Source organism: Magallana gigas, chromosome 9, assembly GCF_963853765.1.
Source record: "Magallana gigas chromosome 9, xbMagGiga1.1, whole genome shotgun sequence".
NCBI classification, from domain to species: domain Eukaryota; kingdom Metazoa; phylum Mollusca; class Bivalvia; order Ostreida; family Ostreidae; genus Magallana; species Magallana gigas.
In genome coordinates this window covers 17,263,026-17,285,271 of record NC_088861.1, presented here as the reverse complement: position 1 = coordinate 17,285,271, position 22,246 = coordinate 17,263,026, and the positions used below count along the sequence as shown (strand labels likewise).

General features: G+C 36.1%; 1 protein-coding gene across 15 annotated transcripts in view; it reads right to left on the bottom strand.

Annotated features, from left to right (window-relative positions):
• LOC105337065 (SH3 and multiple ankyrin repeat domains protein 2) overlaps positions 1–22,246 on the bottom strand; it is a 71,749-nt gene that overhangs the window by 34,511 nt on the left and 14,992 nt on the right. For 9 of the 15 annotated variants that reach the window (XM_034478537.2, XM_034478536.2, XM_034478538.2 and 6 more), the window contains exons 2-13: positions 15,875–16,180; positions 15,237–15,308; positions 14,793–14,918; positions 13,519–13,590; positions 13,009–13,117; positions 11,674–11,831; positions 9,099–9,266; positions 5,200–5,316; positions 4,512–4,656; positions 2,810–3,055; positions 1,527–2,378; positions 475–576 (exon numbers count right to left, since the gene is read on the bottom strand). In XM_034478537.2, the coding sequence (XP_034334428.2) occupies positions 475–576; positions 1,527–2,378; positions 2,810–3,055; positions 4,512–4,656; positions 5,200–5,316; positions 9,099–9,266; positions 11,674–11,831; positions 13,009–13,117; positions 13,519–13,590; positions 14,793–14,918; positions 15,237–15,308; positions 15,875–16,078 (2,371 nt within the window). In that variant the 5' untranslated portion in view covers positions 16,079–16,180. Of the gene's footprint in view, positions 1–474; positions 577–1,526; positions 2,379–2,809; positions 3,056–4,511; positions 4,657–5,199; positions 5,317–9,098; positions 9,267–11,673; positions 11,832–13,008; positions 13,118–13,518; positions 13,591–14,792; positions 14,919–15,236; positions 15,309–15,874; positions 16,181–16,640; positions 16,657–17,321; positions 17,343–17,528; positions 17,544–18,986; positions 19,005–22,032; positions 22,051–22,246 lie in introns of those variants that run through there. The other 6 variants (XM_066070597.1, XM_034478541.2, XM_066070600.1 and 3 more) reach the window with 6 other exon arrangements.

Below are 22,246 nucleotides of genomic sequence, written 5' to 3'. Positions count from 1 at the left end.
ATTTATATTTTCCTTTCCCTAAGGATGATTTATGCTAAATTACGTTAAGATTAACTCGGTAGTTCTTGAGAAGAAGATTTTTAAAAATGCACCCCCCTTTTTCTACAGTTTCAAGGTTTTCTCCGGTTTGAATACAGATCGGACTTTTATTTCTGCAATTTATATTCGCCCTCCCATAAGGATGCTTTGTGCCAAATTTGGTTGAAATTGGATAAGCGGTTTTAGAGAAGAAGTTCAAAATGTAAAAAGTTTACAGATGGACAGACGGACAGACGGACGGACAGACGGACGGACAGACGGACGACGGACAAAATGTGATCAGAATAGCTCACTTGAGCTTTCAGCTCAGGTGAGCTAAAAATACAAGGAAAAAAACAACCTTACAAGTCATGGAGAGAGAGAGAGAGAGAGAGAGAGAGAGAGAGAGAGAGAGAGAGAGAGAGAGAGAGAGAGAGAGAGATATGATGTCCATACCTTTCCTCCTTAGTTTGACTTCCTGGACAAAGTTACTGGGGAACATCCCTTCATTGTTGTTCACTCTCCCTTCCCAGAATCCTTGTTCTCCGACCCCAAGAACTGAAATGAGTTCAAATTTATCTTTATATTTCATAATCTAGCTTTCACATTTTTTAAACAAAAAAGTTTACAATCTAGCCAAATTTCTTGCTTACTTAGATGCTTATAAATCTAGGATTCGATATTGAAATTTTATTTCATATAACATTGAGAATAAAAATTTCAATAAAGAAATTTGAACAAAATAGTGTTTTCAAAATGTGGATAACAGTGAAAACTTCTCTAAGACTAGTTCAATGAATGAAATTAAAAACATTCATAATTCTAATTTTAATTAAAACACAAAACTGTGGGGGAAAATGATTTTTTTAAAAGTCTAATTCAAAATGCATTGATCATTATTTCATCCACTATATTTGTTACAATATGTCAAGTCTACCTTAAATGAAATACGCATGCAAATATGCTTGCAAACAGCTACAGTCAAGTCATAACTTCTCTAATATATAATTATAAGTATAAACTATGAGTCATTCTCCATCCAGTATACAATTCATTCATGAAAAGTGACTAGAACAGATCCATGAGGCATTTTCTCATGCATTGCTTGCAAACCTTGCATAACATGATAAATAATTTGTAAATAATCATAAATAATTAACATTTTTTATTTTTGTGAAATTCATTTTGCGCTAAGATATTTTCCATGCAGTGTCCGTGTTGATAAAACTTCCATGCTGTAAAAAGATACAGTTATTATAATATCTTCAGCTAATTAACATATCATGAATATTAAAGTGACTGTGTACAAAATATACAAGTCATACTTCAATAGAAGTGATATAACAGAAACTAAAAGAGGCATTATGAAAACAGAGCAATGCTACAAAAAAAGAGGAAAAAATATAACGCTCAAGATGCAGCTATAAATGCTGTGGTAAAAGAAATACAAAGAAATAACAGGGAATAACAAACTGCAAAATAAAGATCATGCTCAAAGGGAGGTAAACCTTCCACAATGTCGCCTTTCTCCAGCGCCAGTTCGTCGGGAGTTCGGGGGAGGTAACGCTCCGTGCACACGTAAATGTGATCGACTTCCAGCTCTAGCGTGGCTTCGGGGGGACAGTGGTCAGCCGAAATGTACGAGGAAATGTACGTATCCCTGGCCGGTGCACTCGTCTGTCGACCGACTAGATTTCTGTTATTGATGGGGGGTCCTTTACACTTACTGCTGATTTCTGTGTAGATATTGGCATTCCCATACACATCCTCATGTTTATTCACGTCTACCTGAGTCTGATTCTTGATGGACGTTCTGTGTTTTTTAGGTTTTGAGATCACCCTGTATATTGTGGAGTCCGAGGTACACACGGTGTTCCGTATGGGCAGATTTGGACTTTTGCTACGGTCCCTCTTGTGTAATGTGTTGTCACCGACAGATAGACAACTGCCGTATGTCTTTCCGGAATGAGACGAAAATGTACTCAGACTTGGGGTTTGACTCTGAACACTATTAATAGATTCCATCGAAGGCGAAAGCATAGTGCTCTGAGAGTTATTACCCTGTTCCAAATTCCGATTTTGGAACCTGTTAGCATGGGGAACTGTCAGATTCTGGTAAAACTGACTCCTTTTTCGGATCTCAAACTGCAGAGACAGTCTTCGATGCAAGTCCCTATGCAACTCTTGCTCGAGTTGATCTCGAGATCTCACTGAACGGAATGAGTTGGCAGGAGTCAGTCTCCTTTTCATGATCTCAAACTGAGATAAGGAAGGCCTGTTTTGATCAGGAAAATGGCTCTGGCATACGGACATGGGGCGCCTTAAAGGGAAAGATGCGCTTGCTCCTTTTCCAAAGAAGCCTTGAAAAATCATAATGAACACACAACAAATAAATATAATCATTATCAAAGACTGTATGAATAACATACATATAAAAATATTAATTCCTAATGTATCATTAATTTCATTCATCGTAGTGAAGATGTTTGAAGCCACTTGGAAGGCAATATCTGCTGTATGAAGTACAATATCTTGACAACAAATGTACTCCACAATATTCATCCATTTGTATGTATGCACAACAGTCAATGAAGAACTTCTTACATTATAATAAGTCTAAACTAATCAAACCCTCCACCTAAACCAATCTCTACCTCATCATAAGCTAGACAGTCACCAAAACTTTCTTCTCTTATTATCCAGTAATACCGAAAAAAAAAATCCTCTAAGTTCAAACTTATCATCCCAAAACCCAACATAACACATAATTTTCATCATATCAGAAACTCACCTGGCCCTGAGCTGGAGCTGGACAGACTCATTGAGCATGGTGAGTCAGTGCCGCGCGAGCCTGAGTACGAGTCTGTGGTGGTCTGGCTGTTGTGTAGGTGTGAGAAGCTCTGCGTGGAGGAGGAGGGGCTGATCAGGATGTGGTTGATCCGCGGGTCACTGCGGGAGCGGTACAGGGCATACATGGCAGCCGACGCCACAGAATCGCGGCGTCTCGTGCTGAACCGCGGCGTCTCACGGAACTGAACTAAAACACCGAGGGAAAAAATTTAATTTAGAATAAATTGTGTCTGCTGGTGTGAAATTGAAAATTAGTGAAAGAAAAAGCAAATCCATCATCTTAGATGTTTCTTAACAATATACATGCAGATTCATAATTCGAATCTTAAATAAATACAAATTGTCAAATACCGTCTTCTTATGTACCTTATTAATGAAATGTCTTTGTTTTTAAACACACAATTTATAATACTTAAACAACACATCACTCAGACCCAAAATAAAAACATACTATAATATGGACTTCATAATGTACATGTCCTCTGCCTAATGATAAACTGATAGATTTTTCTATTGCATCATCTTAGCCCACAATCAACCCCCCCCCCCCCCCCCCCCCCCCCAAAAAAAAATGTTGCTTGACCCCTGTGACCTGAGATGGCACAATTCGTCTGCTTGTCTCACACTGAAAACACCTGACCCCTCCTGACAACACAGAAACATCTGACAACACAGAAACATCTGACAACACAGAAACATCTGACAACACAGAAACATCAGTCACCATAAAACTGTTTTATTCTTTCAATTCTTTGACAGCATCATTGCTCACTTAACCTTATTTCATGGCCTTTTAAATGTAGGTAAATATTTATCTTTTTGTCCCTTGTAGGGACACATATTAAGATTTTTTTTCCCGGTCGAGCCCAATAATAATTTCAAATTTTTGACAAATTGATCTCAATGGATGAATTTCTTGCGTTGAACAGGAGAGCAACTTCGTGACAGTAAAACATCAAACTGTCAATATAATGGGTGCTTATGATGTTTGACAAGTAGTCATATTTTTCTTCTCTTGATCTTTTTTTTCTTACTTACAAATATCTAAGATCTTCCTTAAAAGCCTGTTTACAAAATATTATGAGCAGCAATAATGACTTAGTCACCTACTGACTGACAAACCTATCATTCACACAAGCCTTTATGTTGTTGTTAATGTTAGAACATAACTGCAAAATTCAAGACAGAACAACCTCAAATTTACAGCATAATATTAACCAAAACATGTTTTACATGTTTTTAAAAAAAGTTTTTAAGCTTAACACATCCAATCTATAATTATAATTATATAATTATAAAATTATATTTCACAAAAAAATTATACTGTGGTTTCGTTAAAATTGATATTGTTAGGCATAACTTTTTTATGGATTTTGTAAAATTCACACAACCGTAAGTCCTATCCATAAATCTTTTTTTTCTCTTTAGAAATCAACCTTCAATGCACATTTGATTTCTAGGATAAAAAAATAACAAAATCCACAAAAATTGGTGCAGTTGTCCGACTTACGATACATATTAATGAAACCATAGTATGAAAATCTTAATTGATTTCCTTGTATCAATCATTAAAAGTCGGATTATCCAGCTGTCAAATTCAACATATTACTACATGTAGTATTCAAAATATAAAAATCCCTTACCGACATCGTCATCCTTGTGGCCCTCCAGGATTTCCGCGATGGCATTGTTTCCGGCCAGAATGGCACACTCGTATGGAGACTGGTTGCTGTAGTTGAGTATTTCTTTGTTTGCTCCTCGGAAAAGCAAAACCCGTAAACAAGACTCCTGCACAAAGGAAGTATATCCCATACAATATTCTGCACAATACTCCATTTCCAAAACGTTATAAAAACTGTATTCCCAAAAAAGACAGTACGAAAAACTACACAATTATCTCAGAATTTTTTTCTCAACATTTCTTTTTTCAGCTGTGACTAAAAAGGGATGTTCACACTACACGACCAAGGGAGAAATATTCACTTTATTCTGAAATTTTGTGGTGTACGCAGCTTTGCCAAAAAAAAAACATATTTATTAGATGACTTTCCACAGTTATTGCCCCTGGTTATCAGCTGATTTGTTAAGATGCGTGAGCGTACTGTAATTGACAATGTCAATTTCAGGTGTAACGTCATTTGTAACATCATAGAATAACCATGACAGTTGCCCCTCCCCCATTTTCAAGCTGCAATAACCCTTCAAACCACCTGCAGCTATTACTGACATCTTCACAGCAATTTGTCTCCAAAAATGTTTAATTCAAAAGAAAAATTGCATGTAGAAACCTAATTGGAAGCATTATTTATCATTGTAATTTCGGTTACTCACTCGATTATGTAATGCGCAGACATGCAGTGCCGTGTTTCCGCTGGCATTCTGAACATCCATGTCTGCACCGTAAAACAAGAGGTGTTCCAAATGCTGCACCAATCCTTGTCGACAAGCCTGCACAGAAAACAAGAGGCCCATGGGCCACATCGCTCACCTGAGGAACAATAGGTATGATAAAGTCAGCTTAATGGAGTCATAATACAATCTGGACAATGTACATTAATACATGTAGATCCTGTATAAATAAAATCCATTTTTCCCCCTTGGAACTCGGATAGCCCTGATTGCTGAAAATATTTACAAGAGCAGACTTTAATCACCGCTCCTGCACATATATAGGGACTCAACGTTATGCAGGCAGGGATGACCGCACACCTACGCAACTCAACAGGTACCAACGTTAATGCAAGCAGAGATAACGCAAGCAGGGATGACCTCACACTTGCGCCAACAGCTCAACCTAACGCAGGGAGTGCCGCACACTTGCACTAGAAAGGCCAGAACACCAGCAGGGATGACCATACACTAGTGCTCCGCCGCAACCACCACCAATACAAGCAGGTATGACCGCACACTTGTATCAATGCGATACAGGGCAGAAATGACCGCACATTCTGTATCGTTGGTTAGAAAAACACGAAAATTAGAAAGAGCAGGGATGTCAACACCCTCAATCTCTCCGTACCTGTTCAAGTTTAACCCCAAACAGTCACTCGTTGCAATGCAATAGACACTGTCCCTATATATGTGCCAGCCTAAAATAATTCATAGTATCTAAAAATTGGAAATCAAAAATAAACAAACTAATCCAGCCTAACCCAAAACTACTTATGCAGAACAACTTATATACATTGAATATTTATTATTGTATAAAAATAATCATCACATTAATTGGTTAACAGTGGATGCATTAATTAAAATAATCAAGAATCAATAAATCAAGGGCAATAACCAAAAACAGTAATACAAAATGATTCTAATGAAAAAATAGCTGCCTGCTTCAATTTTATAGTCATATCACATGTTGAGTATTGCAGTTCTCAAAAAGATCCTTTACAATTGTTTATATATGGGATATTTAGCTACATCAAACTCTGAACCTTCTTGTGAGGCCGAAGAATTGTCCTGGAGCCAAAGTCTTAACAATTAAAAAGAATCATCTTGCTGATTAGTTTCTGAGAAGAAGATTTTTAAAGATTTACTCTTTATTCCTATGTAAAACTTTAACACCCCCCCCCCCCATGTGGCCTCACCCTACCCCCAGGGGTCATGATTTTCACAACTTTGAATCTACACTACCTGAGGATACTTCCCACAAGTTTCAGCTTTCCTGGCTGATTAGTTTCTGAGAAGAAGATTTTTAAAGATTTACTCTATATATTCCTATGTAAAATTTTAACACCCCCCCCCCCAATGTGGCCTCACCCTACCCCCAGGGATCATGATTTTCACAACTTTGAATCTACACTACCTGAGGATGCTTCCACACAAGTTTCAGCATTCCTGGCTGATTAGTTACTGAGAAGAAGATTTTTAAAGATTTACTCTATATATTCCTATGTAAAACTTTGACCCCCCATTGTGGCCCCAACCTAACCCCAGGGGTTATGATTTTCACAACTTTGAATCTACACTACCTGAGGATGCTTCCACACAAGTTTCAGCTTTCCTGGCTGATTAGTTTCTGAGAAGAAGATTTTTAAAGATTTATTCTATATATTCCTATGTAAAACTTCGACCCCCCATTGTGGCCCCACCCTACCCCTGGGGGTCATGAATTTCACAACTTTGAATCTACACTACCTGAGGATGCTTCCACACAAGTTTCAGCTTTCCTGGCTGTTTAGTTTCTGAGAAGAAGATTTTTAAAGATTTACTCTATATATTCCTATGTAAAACTTCGACCCCCCATTGTGGCCCCAACCTAACCCCAGGGGTTATGATTTTCACAACTTTGAATCTACACTACCTGAGGATGCTTCCACACAAGTTTCAGCTTTCCTGGCTGATTAGTTTCTGAGAAGAAGATTTTTAAAGATTTATTCTATATATTCCTATGTAAAACTTCGACCCCCCATTGTGGCCCCACCCTACCCCTGGGGGTCATGATTTTCACAACTTTGAATCTACACTACCTGAGGATGCTTCCACACAAGTTTCAGCTTTCCTGGCTGTTTAGTTTCTGAGAAGAAGATTTTTAAAGATTTACTCTATATATTCCTATGTAAAACTTCGACCCCCATTGTGGCCCCAACCTAACCCCAGGGGTTATGATTTTCACAACTTTGAATCTACACTACCTGAGGATGCTTCCACACAAGTTTCAGCTTTCCTGGCTGATTAGTTTCTGAGAAGAAGATTTTTAAAGATTTATTCTATATATTCCTTTGTAAAACTTCGACCCCCCCCCCATTGTGGCCCCACCCTACCCCCGGGGGTCATGATTTTCACAACTTTGAATCTACACTACCTGAGGATGCTTCCACACAAGTTTCAGCTTTCCTGGCTGATTAGTTTCTGAGAAGAAGATTTTTAAAGATTTACTCTATGTATTCCTATGTAAAACTTCGACCCCCCATTGTGGCCCCAACTTAACCCCAGGGGTTATGATTTTCACAACTTTGAATCTACACTACCTGAGGATGCTTCCACACAAGTTTCAGCTTTCCTGGCTGTTTAGTTTCTGAGAAGAAGATTTTTAAAGATTTACTCTATATATTCCTATGTAAAACTTCGACCCCCCATTGTGGCCCCACCCCACCCCCGGGGGTCATGAATTTCACAACTTTGAATCTACACTACCTGAGGATGCTTCCACACAAGTTTCAGCTTTCCTGGCTGTTTAGTTTCTGAGAAGAAGATTTTTAAAGATTTACTCTATATATTCCTATGTAAAACTTCGACCCCCCATTGTGGCCCCACCCTACCCCCGGGGGTCATGAATTTCACAACTTTGAATCTACACTACCTGAGGATGCTTCCACACAAGTTTCAGCTTTCCTGGCTTTCTGGTTCTTGAGAAGAAGATTTTTGAAAATTTCTCGAAATTTTTCATTAATTTCTAATTATCTCCCCTTGAAAACGGGTGTGGCCCTTAATTTTCACAACTTTGAATCCCCTTTGCCTAAGGATGATTTGTGCCAAGTTTGGTTGAAATTGGCCAAGTAGTTCTTTAGAAGATGTTGAAAATGTGAAAAGTTTACGGACAGACAGACGGACAGACGGACAGATGGACAGACGGACAGACGGACGGACAGACGGACGACAGACAAAATGTGATCAGAATAGCTCACTTGAGCTTTCAGCTCAGGTGAGCTAAAAAGGGAATTTAATCCCAACATCATTGTATATAAACCACTGGTCTGGGTTAGAGTACACACTGTGAAATTATCTCTCAAAAGATGACCTAGCCCAGAACTCGGGTCCTTCAATAATCAGCTTATTTTTCTATACTTCTGACAATATCTTGTCCTTTAGTGTCACTTTGAGAGAAATGAAAAAAAAATTCTTGTAATCTGTTTATAGTGATCTGCTTTTGATGCAGGTTTTTTTTAAATTAAAATGTTTTTTCCCTAAATTTGATACCAAGGGTACACAATTTTTTTTTTTTTAATAATTAGCGGCTCTAATGCAGAACTTGAAAAAAAACCTGATTCTATATTCAAAAGACTTCTTACCCTGGAAGCATAATCAAGGTATATTTAATCAAAATGCTTACATTCTGATATTTCATCTACATTTGAAGAACATACACAGAAAAGATTATACTGCTCATGGCTATTCATACCAATGCAGTACATCTGAAAATTCTAATTATATTTTTTTTTAATTTAATCTAATGAAGTAATCTTAAAACACATTACTGCTACAGTAGATCATAGCAGTAATCTCCTTACGTGATGAATTTCGAACCAGCCCTGTTCGTCCTGGGATCCGATGAAGGCCCGTTCCTGCAGCAGCATCTCCACACAGCTGGGGCTGGTGCAGTGGGAGACAGTGTAGTACAGGGGGGTCAGGGACCGACTGTCCTTCAGGTTAGGGGACACCCCCAGGTCCAGCAGGGTCTGAAAAATCAGGGGGTAGAGGAATAGTGTATTGATTCAGTGTCAAAATTTATGTACTGGTACTAAACGAAGAATGAGAAGTATAATAATACAGATATTACACACATATTCATGTAAGAAAGATATTGCATATTATACATTAAAAACAGTAGAATGCTGATTTTTGTGTGACAGGTATTTTAAATGTAACTATATACATGTAAATGTACAAAAGGAGGAGAGGAATTATATCAAATCTATTACCATTACTGTCAATTCCTTATATTACGCGAGTACTTAATTCCCCGAACTGGCGGTTTCGGATCAAATTGCGAGAATATAAAATCGCGAACACGGAATTTCCATCCTTCTTTCTTATAGTTTTGAACTCTTAGAAAATAATAGCGAGGTTTTAAAATCCGCAAAGGGTGCTCCTCGCGATTTTACGCGGATATTAATTCCTCGCGGTTAATTAGGAATCTACAGTATTATTAAGACAGAAAATGTCTAATACATGTATACAAAATGGGTGTGTGTGTATGTCTACATAACTTCATATAACACATGTACACTATAAATAACAAATGCCTATTGAGATATAAAATGTCTACAAGCTGTCAGAAAAATGACTGCAGGTTTTATTTTGTGATAAATTTTGCTGATGGAATAAACCTTGAAGTTAACACTGCAACGCCCTGTCACATCGATTGGTTGTTTTTTAAAAAAACCCATTAATATTGATCTATGGGAACATCATTATCTTTCCTTATAAAAAAAAAAATATAAATGTTTCCAACTACCAGTACATGTGTTGTATTACCACAAAATTGCGGAGCCCATATTTCCTTAATGCTACTCTGTAATAATAATGCATGTAATAAAAGAACTCCAAAACAACTGAATACACCGGTAATGTATAAAATATAAACAACACTGAGCAACATATAATACATTACGTGCTAGGTACCATCAGAGTGGGCTTTTTTATCAATTAATCCCATTACTTTGTGGGAGCCATGTACTTCCCTCTCCCTAATAAATCCTCAGCTAAAAAAGGGGGGGGGGGCTGTTTATATTTATGGTAATGTATGGCGCATTTCTTTCTCTGTGAACCTATCAGGACCAGAAACGGCCAACACCTACCTATAGCAAGGCAAAATTAATTTGACCATATGTAGCTATAGTCTGTACCGTCAACTAGACAGGGAGAAAGCCATTTCGTAAATAAACAACAAAAATGATCAATAGAAGAAAAAAAAAAAACATCCCCGTTTCATTTTGATTAATGGCCATCCACAACGCCTGGTGCACAAAAGGGACCGCTGAACCAAGGCAAAGGAAACATGGCTATGGCTTTCTGATGACAGAGTTTAGCTTACAAGATGTTGGACAAGGGATGTATGAGGTTCTTACATCATGATTCACTTTCCAACTATGTTGACCTGTATTGGTTCCAAAATTACAGGAACGTTTAATTCCCCCCTTTCTACCTTGTCCAAAGTACAAGCTTAGAGTGCTGCATATAAAGCAAGAAAAACATTAGGATCAATAATATCGAAATAATGCCCCCATTGTTAAATTTCATTATTCTGACATGTTATGAAATCAAGGATGAAAAGTGCATGAAAAAATTAAATCAAATGCAATGCACTTGTCTAATAACAATGTTTAATTCTTCCACCACGAAGGTTACCTGTTTATTTTCAGATGTGACAATTGACACTTCATATTGACGTCATGTATGTATAGGTGCAAGAAACAACTTAAACAAGAAACATCCAAAATACAACACTTTTTTTCACCAGCAATAACACAAATAGTGTGAACTTTGAAATCCTACATCTCAGTGCAAGGGCATAGCAAAATGGCAACTTAAATCGTAAAACTAGAGTTCAAACCTTTCCATCTCTAACAGTATTTGAAGCCTTAGAATAGAATCTAATCAATCTCTTAAGATGTCCATGTTGTTTTCTCCAGTATTATGCTATGATATCACATTCCTTGTGAATTAATCCAATGGCCAAAACCATTTGCAAGTCCAAAGCCGGACAGAAAATAGACGATCAAACACAACAAAGAAACCACTCTTATCCTGCTGCACTTGCCCATCATTATATCTCCATTCATGGCCTCTGTGGTGCCCATTGCCTACACAAGTTCTTAGTAAACTGTGATAAAATGTATACGAGTCGGTTGCCCATCTTTGCCTATTTTATTATTCCTCTCACTATCCCAATCTCTTCTAATTCCAATTAGCCTGTTTTCATACCCTCTGTTCCAGGACCTACAAAAAGCCATAAAAATTCTGCCAACTAAAGTCTATCTGCCCACAAAGGCCTATTTGCCCACTAAGGCCTATCTTACCATTAAAGCCTATCTGCCCACTAAGACCTATCTGCCCATTAATGCCTTTCTGCCCACTACTCACCTTAATGGCTTCCAAGTTGCCCGCTACCACAGCGACATGGAGGGCTGTCATGCCCTTCTTGTTCCTGAAGTCTAGATGGGCTCCCCCGCCCGCCAGGCTGATGATCAGCTCCCGACACTTGGGCTTACACATGGACACTGCCAGACACAGCGGAGTTTCTGCAATCAGAGGGAAGGCATGTTTCTAAGTGTCAACAATATTATCTTATGTTGTAAAAAGAGATAAAATACAATACAAAGACAGGCAGTACCTAGATATATTGAATTGCAATGGGATTTGAAAATAAATTTTGACAGTCATGTTTTTCCTTTTCCTTAAATTCAATTCACTTTTGCTATCTAAATAATTGGACATGTTCTTAGTTTTTACCCTTGGGTGAAAGAAAGTATACTTTTCATCTAAGATTTTTATTTACAGAAAACTAATATACCATAACCAGTTTTCATTAAAAAATCATCCTTTGAATATATCTACCTCTGTCACAGATTTTGTAATATATATGTAGCATGTACTTATCTCAACCCTCTAGAATGTACTGATCAGAAATGACTCTTTTCAAAAGTATACATATTATGTATATTACTCTTGTTGTAAGACAATATCTCATTTTAGGAGCTAATCAGGAAATCTAGCAAAATTCATTTTATCACTTGGTGAATTTACATATTCACAAAGGTAATTTCCATTTCAGATCTATATCCACCGTTTCTGTAGTTTACGCCATTGTACACAGTGCATTAAGATATCAGTCCACATATTAACATATATGGATAGATAATTTAAAATAAATCCTTGTTTTTATTCAGTGATTCAGTGGCTGTCTGCAGAACATGGTACAGTATAGATAAATCCATAGTTTAAACAAATAAAATCTAGTTCAATGAACCACAAATCAAGTGTGAGTCATCGGGACATCATCCTTGCTAAACGACTATTTAGTAAGGTGCAACAGATGTGTTTACCTCATTGAAAATATCATAAAGCTTAGAAACAGGATAACACCTTATTGCTAAACATACAATTGTAATCACTTTGACCTTGGTCTTGATGAATGACCTTGAACTTGTGAATGACCTTGAGCTTCAAAATGCATTGACCTCTGACCTTTAAGGTCATCTCTATTATGTTAAGATAAAAAGAATAGGAGGATTGAAGATTATATCAAAAGTTGGAAAGTACAAATGAGAAAAAATATGACAGGTTAAAAAAAAAGTCAATTCTATGGTCATAAAAAACATTAAAAAAAGCCATGAAATTGGGTTTTATTCAGTGTATGTTCTTTGAAATCAATGCTTTTGTTCCTTTTTGGGTGACTTTTTATCATTAGATCCATACCTCCTGTGCCAGAATCATGGAAGTTGGGGTCCAGCCCTTTATTAGTCATCTTGTTGACTTTCTCTAGGTTTCCGGTTTTGACATAGTCAATAAAATGTCTCAGGTTGCCCTACAACACACACATACACAGAGAGAATAAGAGAGGAGTTAATTCGTACTCATCAGACAACTGTTCCATTCACAGCGGCCTGCAGTAGTATAGCTATAGGTGTCAGGGGGACTGACGTGTCAGTTCTCCCATAAAATCATGACAGTATGCCACTGCTAATTATCAATTAGGGACAGTGCTAATGAACATGCATGTCCATTAAGTGCTAGATCTGTCACCAGTTTTTTCATCACAGAGGATGCAGGACAAAACTACATTAATACAGGAGCATTTTACTATGGGCCTTGGCACACTGAAGCTCCCTACCCCCTACCTTTGGATATCTATAATATGCATTATGGATACGTTGCAAAAATTTTCAAATATTTTATACCCTCCCCTGGAAAATCCACACTACCTACCTTAACATGAAGCTGTTTTAACTTCCTCACATTAACATGCATCATCTTGTACACCCTCTTCTTGTACTTGAACTGAAAACAAAGAAAAAATTGAATGTATTTCAATTCACCTTCAAAAAATAGAATTTATCTGGTCATGTTCCTAATATGATAGCTAGAACTTCTTTTCCGGGTCATATCATTGCAAGGCAAAAAAGGAGACTATAGATTTGAGCCAAATAACTGATCTCTAGATTTTTAGTGCAGTTCTGAATTGGATAACTTTTCCCTTGAAAAGCTCATAAAATGCTTAAATTGGCTGGATGTTGCACTTTCCAAAGCAGAATGACAATAAGAAAAACCCCTAAAGCTATAGTAACTTGGATGATATGAAAATAATTGCTTCCTGGAAAATAAAACCATGGGCAAGAGATTTTAAACCATCTGAGCTTATTGATTTAAAAACTCAATTTTGTGCCAATTTTGTTCAATAAATCCCTTCGTGTCATTTCATATTAGTACTTGCACCAATGTAAAAATATATGCAAAATTGTCGTTTCCTAAAGATCAACTGACAATCAGTAGGTCAAATTCTTGTTCTGACGAGAAGAAATATTAATGTCATCCGATTCAAATTACGGAAGCTGTTGCATAAACATGTGCATATATATACAGTTGACCTTCGGTATCTCAAATACAATGGATATGTCAAAGTGATTTCTAAGTCCCAACTACTAGTTTTTTTTAGTATTTAACCCTTGATATCTCGAATACTCGACTATCTCGAAGTTTTTAAACAGTCCCATCTAGTTCAATATAACGAAGTTTGACTGTATATATTTATGTACTACCCCTACAGCCTGATCAGTTTCAAAACGTTTATTCCTTGTAATATATGTTTACAAGTCAAAAGAGTATCACACTATGAACTGGTATCAGCATGATGAAGTATAACGCATGTAGCTAGTCCTCAAACTTCTCTCAATTGCTTTGAGGAGTTATAAAACTGCTCTAACTTGTAGATTTCAGAAAAATTTATTGTACTTTCATCACCCCTAATCAATATCAATGATATTGATTCCTGCATTTATCCAACCAAAAGGTTTAGTTTGGTAACTTTGATGTAACCCCCCCCCCCCTTTTTTTCCCTTATCCTACAAAAGTAAATGATAAAATTAAAATACACTCATCCCTTCCTCGGTCATCCATCTATAACACCCCCCCCCCCCTTTTCGAATCCAGTTTTTTTGTGAGGAATCAAGATGAACCAAGAATTATAAAAGCCATGACATTACCTCTAGGAATCCTATGGGTCCCTGTAGGGGGTACTCTCTCAGCAGCCGCTCCTCATCCAGAAATTTCCCTGCCCTCCCATTCATTGGTGGACAGTAGAGACCGTAGTTGACTGCATCTTTTAGATCCTTTATAAAAAGAGAAAATCATAACTGTTTGAAACACCATTCATATACTCCCAATATTAAAGCAAATCACATTTTTTAACATAATTAATCTTTCCATAAAACTTTCCTTGCTTTTAACTGTTACTGAAACTTCTTTGCTGAGCTTTACATACAGAGTTGATTCCAGGTAATGGCTCATAAGAAGGTATGGGGCAATTTTGAAAATGGTGATCATATACATTTTGAATATGATATGTACATACATATATAAGTATATATAGGATGTCCACATTAAAATATCAAAGTGTCCAATACCAACTAAGCTCTCAGAGTACCTACTTTTGCGAAAGACCCCAGGATTCTTTGTTTGGCCTGCCATACTGTTTCATCTAGCTCAAACTGCAAACATTTCTGAAACACAAATGAAAACTTAAGTAGAATTTTTTAAACTCAACATTCATTTAACATGCTTTCTTGAATTGAATTTTTTTTTTTTTGAAATTGCACTTTGACCTTGATTATGGAATACCACAGCTAGCATAGAAATATCAAACTGATTTTTAAACAAATCTTTTGGATAAGATTAATTTTTTTCAATTTCAAAATAAGTTTAACATTTGATTTTTATGTGGCATTTATTGAGTTTGAAAATGGAATTTCTCAAGGTAAGTTTATTCCAAATAGACAAATCAATCTTGCCACAGTTGTTAAATAACTTGGAAATGAATACACAAAAATTTGTCTCATCTATTTTCAATATTAACAATTCTAATGAAACTGATCAGTTAAAAATTCTTGATTTCTTATGTACAATGCAAAAGACAAATCTGATCAGAAAAAAAAGTATACTTTAATTCACTTGCAGCTCTGGATCCTAAATCTGTATAAAGACACCATCCCAACATGACTTTACTGAATAACATTAATAAAAAAAAACACAAATCTATCAGTATTCAGAAAAATCTATCTTTATTTACCTGTAGTTTCAGCTCTGGAACTGAAATCCTGATGAAGACCGTCCCGACCTGACTATCCGAGTGATAGACTCCGGGTTCCTGATAACCTTTGACCTCCTCGGATATGAAGGACCCCTCGCGGTAGTCCACGCCCCCATTGCGGTGAGGGAACAAGTGATCCTGTGTCTGATCATCAAAGTCCTGGATGCTCATTTCGAAAACCATCCCATTCCCGGTCGGAGAATATCTTGTTTCCCGAGACTCCGCAGATGAAAATTTCTCCTGTTACGATCAATCACTCCGTGTCAGTTCCTAATGAGGAAAAACCTGAAAAGGGGAAAAAAAAAAGATTATAACATTGGGAAAATGAAATGGTTAAATACTTGTTTGGAAGTCGGTTTTCACTTGCTGTTCATGGCCATATTGAATTTGCTGACTTGATTAAAAACAGGTGGTACAATCTGGCTGAGAATGTATACATCATATTGAACAAAATGTCACAGATGCAATTCCGGATGATGATTGAACATGTATCTGAGCTAGGTCATCATTTTTATACGAAAAAAAAAAAAACCCACCATTTTCTTCCTTTTTCAACCTGGTTTGTATCAATTGGAATACAGTTCACAAAATAATAATTAGGTTGAACGACAAGAAAATTCCCAGAAAAAGAGGTCTGGAGGCAGAATAGTTTACAAAAATGTCTGATACCCCACCTCCCCCCCCCCACCCCCATATTTAAATCAAAACAATTTCAACCTCAAAACATATGTACATGCATAGTCACCTTGTGCTTGAGTACATAATCCATCAGAATCCATATTACATGGAGTATGGATGATCTAACCCAAGTCATCTCAGGGCAATGCACGTTTGAATCATACCTGTATGTTGTACATATACGAATATATACCTGTCAATAAATCACCTTACCGATAAATGTCTGAGCAAAACAGGAAATTTAATTTAACAGCCCTCCAAAAGGAAACAATTAGTAACATATATTAATTTAGCACTGCTATCTTTAACTTTTAACTTAACAACAGCATGACATATGACATTGTCTGAATGATAATTATATGTGGGGTATTTTTTAGGGGTTTCTTTCCAAATCAAGATAAATGCTCACATCACCTGAGATATAAAATTCTGAATTTCTCAAGGATTCATCTAGTTAGAATATTAAACACACACAACCTGCATATTCTAATTAAAACACAATGCAAGGATTAATCCAAATGAAAAACCTTCCACATATAAGATGCAGGATTTCAATTTACACTCTGACATATACAAATAATCATACCTTAATAATTCAAGAAATTTTTACTTTAAAACAATTTTTTAATCCATACCTGAACCTATAGTTGTCAACCCCTCACACACAAAAAATGAAAGAGAGTAAAAAACAAACCACAAAAAACGACGAAATAAGCAAAATTTTTGGAGGGGGGACAAATTGACATACATTTGAGTGCGTTCTTTGATCCATGGCCGATTGCCGCTGATATAGATCGATCAGATGTTCACCACACAAAGTGTGTTAATTTCCTATAAATAACATCCTGGCCGGTATGTACACAGAGAGAGAGAGTGAGAGAGAGAGAGAGAAAAAAAAACTACACATGTATCAGAGACCCCATCGTATAAAGGCCATGCACTAGAGTGCAGTTACCTTAAGGGATCTCACATCTCGCTCATGCATTTGGAAAACAGAAACTTTGCGGAACAGTTGTGTGTTTTTCCGTGATATTTCGGGAGCACAATAAGTGGCCTATTGTTCAGAGTGTTTGCATGCCTCGTAGCTGTTTTTGAGATCTTGTACAGAGATAATTCCTGAGGTCTTTCAGCTCTGTATTTGGGGGGAAATCAGGTGATTTAATATACTATATGTACCCAAAGATAGGTATCAACACCTCATAATAATAAACAATGGGACAATCGCCATCAAATAGGGATGATCCTATTTTTCTTCTGGTCATATTCGTCGAAATGCTGATTTATATCTTAATGTATAACGTTATTACTCAGCAATGTTAACTTTAAAGTATTTAAAGAACACCAATGTAACATTCAATTACCATGTATTTTTCATATATTATACAATGCACGTCGCAATAACATTTTTGGGAGTATATTACAATAATGCGCACAAATACTTTCAATGTAAAAGTTTTTTTTTTGCAATCAACATGGTTTTTAAATAGATATTTTTGCAGAAAATTCCTCCAGATTATATAAACATACCTTTCTCTCTATAACTTAACATATGCAGAGAGAAATTTCCCTCAATCAAACTGAATCCAACCTGACCCAAATCAACTCACTTGTCAGAATTTGAAGCCCACCAAAAACGAGGAAAGACGTCTTTCCCTCATCCCCAAAGACACAATCCTCGATCACCGTCAAATTAATTAATCCATAATAACGCTAAATTAACGACAGGAAGGGAATAAAACTGTTATTGTCGGTACCTCTGTGATATAAAGCACAGAGGACGGCTGACAGGTAGTGTAATAAGACAGAGTTCTTCCTTCTCTCGTTATACACCTAGCGTTAAATATTGACAATATCAGGTAATGTTATGTTGTAGGTTACATCAGGCAGAAATCACATTTAAGCTTTCTATAAATTGTCACCTTCAATTTTTCTTGACTGAGTTTGAAAGATATAAAAACTAAAAAAGAAAGTTTTAATTGGTTGTAAAGTAATTAAACCTGTGAGCTTCAAGGTTTTCCTTAAGTACCAGTAATTTATGCTATTAGCTTTCAAAGTTTTTTTTATTTACCATTTTTTAGAGTAATTTAGATGCTGTCACCTTCAAATTAGAACAATTGAAATTTGACATTAACATAAATAATATCTTTTAATGCGTTTGCATATAAATTACTACACAAAAAGTGACAAATATATCCAATACGGAATTGTCTTTTCAAAGAAAAAACTGCCTGGCCTTCAATTCATGAATTCATTAAACAATAAAAATCAAATTTCTTTGCATGGTACTTCATGTGGATATGAAGGTCACAGGAAATATACATATCCACCAAAGCAAACCTTGTAGATTTCAATGTTGACATACATCAGCTGATCAAGCAGTGCAATATGATTAAGTTCATATACCGGTACTCACTGTATGTCCACAAAGCAAAACATTTGGTTCTCCTCTCCATATGTCTCGAAAATGTAAACACAAAACAAACACAGCTGAGATTCCTTCCCTGTCTCCCTTGGATCATCAAAAACGAAGCCAGTATCAAACAGACAAAATATTTCTCCCCTCGTTTCACCTATAATATCAGTCTGGTATGGTACGTATATCCCAACATTTGTAACTAATTAGAGGTTGACTCCTGCTGCATATCAATTCACCATGTGATGTGTGCACCTAAGTAACATCTTTCCTGCATGATCTATAATAATATGTCTATAATGCTTACAGGCACACCGATATAATTAATGGCTTTTCAATAGGAGTTAAACATTACATCAGGGCTGTCATAATCAGCCAGGTATACCAGGTATTTGAAGCCTCAGACTTAAACAAAATCAGCCTGTCACTTTCAGGTAATTTTGACATAGGTTTGTCGTAAAGCCTTAAGATGATGAAACTGTTACATAGCTACTGTCTGACAGAGAAGAGAAAGTTACCGAAATACACCGAATCACAGGACAAAATCTACAAACCAAAGCCCTTGTTTTCTGCCTAACAAAACAACTTTCTAGTTAGATCATAAAACCACAAATTTCTCCCATCTTGGTCAGAGCATAAATCATGACTTTAAGTTCTTACCAATGCATGCACATTATAAATCTCCAAAAAAAAAAGGAAAAAATAAAATAAAACATGCATTGACAACTGTTGTGGATTTTGTCTACAAGAACATTACAAGAGAGCTAGTTCAAAATGCCTTGAAGTATTGACAATGCTATGTCATATACTGGTTGTACACTTATACAGATGTAATTTTTACAAGAGACTAGGACCCCCCCCCCCCCCACACACACACACAAACTTTTAACTATAAATATTACCTTTAAGTGCACACAAAATCTAATAAATCCAGAAAATTCCTGCAATAATATCCTACTTATGTCCAACTGATGAATGCGATTTCTCCTCTCTTTTTTTTAAGACGGTTTGAATTGGTTAGTGGTAAAATCCAATGCCCTCGTCCATGGAAACAATTATATAGACATGTACACCTATATCAATATTCTCCAAGACAACAGTCTGTCGGTTGGTCGTTACAATACACATGCAACTCACCAGAGGTGGAATAAAAAAATATATATAACAGCTAGCCTGAGATGTTGATCAAACTATCAAAAGCCAAGCTCCATCAATAATAGATTCACCTGAACAATTCCGAAAGGTAAAAGATCTTTACTTGAGCATCTCTGTCCATCAAAGAAGTCTGCTAGAATTATATACAGCTAGAACACACAGTGAGCGGCCATCGGAAAACTTCACAGGAAATCAAAGCCGAAATAAAAATTCTCTGCAATTGTAATATTAGCTAGTTCACCGAGGACGACTCTGTTGTGGAGGAGCTATAACAAGGCAGCCAGTTTGTGATTAAAATATACACTGACTACGACATTAAGACCATTGAATAATTAATGCTATACTATGCTAATTAATTAATTTCTTTTATTTTTACGGCAAACCAGAAAATTTTTTAAAAGGTTATTTACGATGGGTTTTAAAAAAAAAATGAATGACAGCAAAACGGAAGGACAGAATATAAATTACATTTCAATTTAATGCAAAAATTGGTCAGGAAAATAATAAATGTAAAGTGTTTTCATCGAGAAGATGAGAGACAAGAATCGTATCAAAGGTCCATTAGGAACCGACCGATAAAGCTACGCAGAAGTTAACCAGAGAAACTGAATGAAATGGACTTCCTGGCATCGTTTCCTACGATTCAATCACTTATAATTAGATAAAAACAGTAATTAATGAATGGAGGGGGGAAGATCCAGATAAGCTAGACCCTCCAGGCTAGAATGGCTTCCAAAATCCAGAGAAGCTTTGATCCAAAACATGAGCTGGAAATTGACATTGAAACTAAAAACATTGCATCTAGAAAGATTAACCTTTGCAATATGGTTGAAACGCAATTTCTAAATATAACAGATTTATTAATTAGAACAACTGTCAATTGATTCAATAATGTTTTTTAAGTAAATATCAATATTTCATTAATGCTTATTAATAAAAAAATTGTTATTTTTCAATTGAAGCAGAAAGCAAAAGAAATTAACATGTCAACACGGAAGAAAAATTCGCTCAATGGGCAAAAATGTCAATTTTTGCACAAAAAGCAAAAAATAAAATTCTGAATCGATGACACATGACAATCATAATGCATGTTGTACAAATCAAAACTTACCTTCATTTCTTAGAAACCAACCAAAAAAAAACTGCCAGCAATAGCGAAAAAAAAAGCCCATTTTGTCTGGGACACACATGGCATTCAACCACGACCAAGTCACACAACTTTTCCACCCATTCTGACCCCTTCTTTAACAATTATCTGTAATTACTTTTTCATACTGGACTAAAATAATTTGATCCATTTCCAAACAAGATAAGGCTTAAAATATTTGGGTGTTTGGGCATGATGCTTCTAAGCTCCCAACATAGGCAAGAAGAAACCAGATATGTCAACTTCGAAGCTCAACTGATAAAAACCTTACAAACAGGAAAATATGTCAAAACTTTCACCTTCCCTTGTTCGAAATCTCAGCCCCTGATGTTAATTGTTCTCTGAAGAAACTGGTTTATAAACACAAGTCTGACAAAACAATGGTTAATGCATGAAAACCAAAAATTTAATTCATTATTCATATCATTTGGACCATTTGCATTTTCTCCTTTGATTAAAATATCAAATATATACTGCATTATTAGAAACATGAATACCAAAAAAATAAAAAAAATCTCTGCATTTTTTCAAAGGTCAATTAGGAATCATAAATAATTTCATTATCACATTATTGATTTCCATCTGCTTTTCATGTGAATCAATACTCATTAAATCAAATAATAATCAAACAAATGCGTAACTTTCTAAGACCTGAATTATTTTGCCCTGAAGTCAGCATACAGAAATAACTGCAGACATATTTGTCAACTCATTACAGACACAAAAACATACTGATATACAAACCCAGCTCACTCAATCATCCCAAATCAATTCTTGTATACCCTTGAACCACAGATTTCTTTAGCCAGCCGATGGATTGAGCACTCCTATATGCTCTGACTGACCAAGAAATATATATTATCAATATCACAAAGGCCACAGAGCCATAAATACGGGCTAAATCAGCTCAAGCTAATTCCAGGATCACACACACACAGACAGGAAAACAAAAACAGAA